The following is a 5,215-nucleotide window of genomic DNA, read 5'->3' as shown; positions in this document are numbered from 1 at the left end:
TATAATCAGTCAAAATGGAAACATATGATTTTAGTTTGTTACCTGATTTATTTCATTGAACTAAAATAATTATTTTACTTAGGGCCTGTTCATATTTACTGAACTGAGCTGAACTGAACTGAACTGAACTGGTTGGAGCTGAACTGAACTGAAATAAGCTGAAATGAATATTTTATGAGAGAGAGAAATTAAGAGCTGAACTGAACTGAACTGAACTGATTGGAGCTGAACTGAACTGAACTGAACTGAACTGATTGGAGCTGAACTGAACTGAACTGAACTGATTGGAGCTGAACTGAACTGAACTGAACTGAAAATAAGTAAATATGAACAGGCCCTTATTAGTATTACTGGTATATTTGTTCTTTAAAGGTACTAATTTTCACCAATTAAAATTATAATTAACTTTTTTTTGCTTTTTTTTAAATTTTTTTTTATTTTACAGAAATTAAATTACTTCAACTTAATTAATATGATTTGAATAAAGTAAACTGAACATAGGGTTAAAAAAAAAAAAAAAAAAAAAAAAAAAAAATGAACTGAACATAGTCTTATTACATCAAACATCATTAAATTTAGAATGAGTGAATTATTGCATGTGATTAGTCAAAATGGTAACATATGATATTTTTTTATTTGTTACCTAATTTAAAAGAATAATGTTATTTGAGTACATTTAAGGGCCTGCATTACTCAAACGTATTCTCTTCACCTTATCCTATTCAAATAAAATGCAGTTAATTTTTTTTTTTTTTTACTGTTCTTAAAATACTTTTACTGATTATGGTTTGAATAAAGTGAATTGAACATAGTCTTATAACATCAAACATAAATAAATTCAGAATGAGTGAATTTTGCATATGATCAGTCAAAATGGTAACATATGACTTTTTTTTTTTAATTTGTTACCTAATTTAAAGGATAATGTTATCTAAGTACAGTTAAGGAGCCTCTATTACTCAGACCTTATTCACTCCATCTTATCCTATCCAAATAAAATGCAGTAAAAATAAGGTAAGAGTTTATGTTTGGTTGAGTAAATAATATTTAATGATTATAAATCAATAACTCTAAAAAACAAATATAATAAATTAATTGATAGAGAATCATTAAAATTATTTTTAATTAGTAAAAATATGAATTTTTTGTGGAAAACTCGGTTTATTGGCACAAAAAAAAGAAAAAAAAGGCCATTTTCCATTCAATTTTTTTATTCTGTTTGACCAAAATATAAAGTTAAAAGTTTATGGAAAAGTTACCCAAAAAACACCCCTAAATTCAAATTCAGTGAATCATGTGAAGATAATTGAGATCAGTCAAAGTGGTAACATATGATCTTGACTTTTACCTAATTTAAAAGGATTTTCTATGTGTTGTATGGATCAAATTAAAATCATATCATATGAGATATTATTAGATCAGTTTCGAAATAAATTACCAAAAATATATATTTTGTAAAATCTTTTCATTCATATGTATTTAAACGTATTCATGGTCAAAGATGTACATTATAAACCGTAAAAATATAATTATAACAAATAAAAAGAAACGAGGGCAGCATTGTTAATTGTAAAAAGAATACCCTACACTCCTTAGTGCTTGACTTCTATATATATTGGCTTACTTGCTTTGTTTTTGCAAGTTAATTCACTTCTACTTCTTTTCTCCCTCTCCTCACTTCTCCCCTTAAAAAAAACAATGGCTTTTGTACTCACAGCTTTCGTATTCATTTTCTTAAGCTGGTTTGTAAGAGTAACCTATGAAACCCTCTCTTTTTATTGGCTAAGTCCTAGACGCATAAAAAAAATCATGGAAAAACAAGGAGTGCGTGGCCCGAAACCCCGCCCTCTTATAGGTAACATCCTAGACATGGCTACCCTTGTGTCATCCTCCACCTCTAATGACATGCCTACCATCTCTCACGACATCGTTGCTCGTCTACTCCCACATTACCTCCTCTGGTCTAGAAAATACGGTATCTGATCTGATCTGATCTTATTTAATCTGGCCACGTACATACTAGCCTACCTGGCACACATTAAGTGTAAAATAAATTTATATTGATACATTATTTTTTGTTATGTATGTAGGAAAGAGGTACATATATTGGAATGGATTCGAGCCGAGGATGTGTCTAACGGATCCCGGTATGATCAAAGAATTGCTAACAAAATACAACCCTTTGTCTGGAAAATCATGGCTTCAACAACAAGGCTCAAAAAATTTCATAGGAAATGGCCTATTAATGGCCAATGGTGATGCTTGGCATCATCAAAGGCACATTGTTTCCCCTGCTTTTATGAGTGATAAGCTTAAGGTATAATTTATAATATAGTTTTAATTAGAATACAAATTTTGTTTATGTTATGATTGGTTTCTTTACTTGTAATAATATGCCCCATTATCTTATCTTTTGTATTCTTTTATGTTTTGGATTATAGTTAATTTCTTTTTAAGTGATGTATGGTTTATTTGATATTTGATTTGTTTGATGCAGAGTTATGCAGAGTATGTGGTGGATTGCACTAAAAACATGCTCCAATCGCTTGGAGACACGTTCCATTCGAGTAAAAATGAGGTGGAAATTGGAGATTTAATGACTAATCTTACTGCTGATATTATATCAAGAATTGAATTTGGGAGTAATTTTGAGAAAGGAAGGAAAATTTTCCATCTTCTCAACCTTTTACAGAATCGTTGTGCTCAAGCTAGTAGGCATCTCTGCTTACCCGGAAGCCGGTAAGCTTTTATGTTTTGGCTCTATTATCGTTCCATATAACTAAGGGCTTGTCTGTTATCGATAAATGTCATTTGAAAATTACCGTTATATAATAAGAAAATAAACACTAATACCGAATTGAACACACCCTATTTATTATACGTACAGTTCTGTTTTCGCTGTTATGTTTAAATCTACATTAAATTTTAAAAAAAATTAAAAAAAGTAGCACCAACGATGTTCACCATAAATAAGTGTGAAATTTATCTGTGAAATAAACCTTTTTTATGAATTTTTTTTTTATTATATACAAATTTTTTATTATATTATTTCACGCATGATATTATTCTTTGTTTTTGTGCTTTTAGATGCTACGATTGTTTAGTCAATACAAAGTTTAGTCTTTTCCATTACTTTTACAAGTATTCCGTTGCTAATTTGCATCAACATTTGACTCAAAACTATTTGTAACAAAAATTCGCAGGTTTTTTCCAAGCAAGTACAACAAAGACATAAAGGCCCTAAAAACCGAAGTAGAGCAACTACTAATGGAGATAATCGATAGTAGAAAAGATTGTGTCGCGATGGGTAGAACTGACTCGTATGGGAAAGACTTACTAGGGATTCTAATGAACGAATTGCAAAATAAAAAGAGAGACGGATTTAATTTGAATTTGCAACTTATTATGGACGAAATCAAGACATTCTTTTTCGCCGGGTATGAGACTACGGCTCTCTTGCTCACTTGGACTATAATGTTGTTAGCAAGTAACCCTGAATGGCAAGAGAAATTGAGGGAAGATATTGAACAAGTTTGCAATGGTGAAACTCCTACCATTGATCATTTGCCTAAGCTTCGCATGGTAAGCACGCAATCAATTGATTAAAATCCTAATTTGATGCATTTTTTAATTCCGTACAACTCCTAAAGTTTCATATACTAGTCGTACATCATATAGACTTTTATATATTTATTTAACAAAGGGAGTATCTCATAATCAAATATTTGCAATTACTAATAAAATAAAATTATATTCGTAATTACTTTAATGAGTATATTGGAGGTTGGAGGGGGACATTAAGAACTACCAAAAGGACAAGGGTTTTAGGTATAATATTTTTTAAATTGTTTTTAACATTACAAGTATATGTATAATAATTAACCAAGGAAGGTTGGTCTAGTTGGTGGATAACTCACCTTATAACTTTAATGTGACAAATCGATCACAAATTTGAAATCCGCCAATTACGTTTGTTTATGAGTAGAGGATTTCCTTACCTCCCCCTCTATCCTCAAACATAGACTTATGTTGAAGAAAAAAATAATTAAATAAATAAGTGTGAAATTGATCTAATAAACCTTTTTTATGAAAAATAGTTGTGGTAAAAAACTCAAAACAATTCGATTATAGAAGCCTGCAATATAGTCCAATCATATAAAATTGACTACAAAAAAGAAAGAAAGAAAAAAAAAACACACACACAAGTTTGACCCCCCATATCTTAGTTTTGACGGCTAAGCGTTGACTTCTTGGGTAAATGAACTTTGGCTAGGTTTTAGAGCTACACTGAAAATGAAGGTCATTAGTTTGCGCATAATTAATTGTACTTGTCTTTCAAGAATCATTGTCAGAAAATGTCCGTGGATTTTCCATTTTTAAGATTCGTTACATTATGCTATGTACAAGCATGGAGTACATTATTGTACCAAAATTCATGTATGTATGTCCATGCATTTCTATATTACAAATACTTCTGTAATGTACTCTTTTATTCGAATTTAGTTGTCACCCTTTGATATGATGCATGATTTTTCTTTCAATATAATTACATTAAAAATACATTTTAGATTTATCTGACACGTGGATTAATTGTCTTTACAGTTAAGTATGATAATTAACGAATCATTGAGGTTGTACCCGCCTGCCACACTTTTACCTAGGATGGCATTTGAAGACATCAAGCTAGGCGATCTACTCATTCCAAAAGGGTTGTCTATATGGATTCCGGTCCTAGCCATTCATCATGACAAAGAACTATGGGGTGATGACGCAAATGAATTTAATCCAGAACGTTTTGCCTCCAAATCCTCTATTTCGAGTCGTTTCCTTCCATTTGGTGCTGGCCCTCGGAATTGTATAGGGCAAACATTTGCGATAATGGAAGCCAAGATCATACTAGCTATGTTAGTTTCACAATTTAGGTTCAAGATCTCAAGTAGTTATCGTCACTCTCCCGTGGTAGTTCTTACCATAAAGCCGAAGCATGGTGTTCAAGTTTGCTTGGAGCCCTTACATAGATGAGCTTAGACAATTGTTACATTTTTTCAACATAAATTTTTTGGGTGGGAATTTTGAGATTGAGGTTATTGGTGCCTTATTTTGCACTATCTATACCTCTACAGTTTTGCAGGTTTATATTGCCTAGAACAGTAGCTCAATTTGTATCAAAGAAGGATACATGCAATCAATATTATATTCAAGATAATAATAAAAT

The 5,215-nt window shown here is 31.0% G+C and overlaps 1 protein-coding gene across 1 annotated transcript; it reads left to right on the top strand.

The window, feature by feature from the left end:
• The first annotated feature begins 1,419 nt into the window (after positions 1-1,419).
• On the top strand, positions 1,420-5,215 carry LOC110720408 (cytokinin hydroxylase-like). The gene is made up of 5 exons (XM_021899436.1): positions 1,420-1,975; positions 2,091-2,317; positions 2,498-2,739; positions 3,204-3,582; positions 4,603-5,215. The coding sequence occupies exons 1-5, from the start codon at positions 1,699-1,701 to the stop codon at positions 5,020-5,022; spliced, it is 1,545 nt and encodes a 514-aa protein (XP_021755128.1). The 5' UTR covers positions 1,420-1,698; the 3' UTR covers positions 5,023-5,215.

The sequence above is a fragment of the Chenopodium quinoa genome, unplaced genomic scaffold (genome assembly GCF_001683475.1).
Source record: "Chenopodium quinoa cultivar QQ74 unplaced genomic scaffold, ASM168347v1, whole genome shotgun sequence".
In the NCBI taxonomy this organism is placed as follows: domain Eukaryota; kingdom Viridiplantae; phylum Streptophyta; class Magnoliopsida; order Caryophyllales; family Amaranthaceae; genus Chenopodium; species Chenopodium quinoa.
This window is presented reverse-complemented; position numbering and strand designations above follow the sequence as displayed.

Coding starts and splice junctions, on each gene's coding strand:
- LOC110720408 (XM_021899436.1), top strand. CDS start 1,699: ATGGCTTTTGTACTCACAGCTTTCGTATTCATTTTCTTAAGCTGGTTT. Junction 1,976..2,090: donor CCTCTGGTCTAGAAAATACG/GTATCTGATCTG, acceptor TTATGTATGTAG/GAAAGAGGTACATATATTGG. Junction 2,740..3,203: donor CTCTGCTTACCCGGAAGCCG/GTAAGCTTTTAT, acceptor AAAAATTCGCAG/GTTTTTTCCAAGCAAGTACA.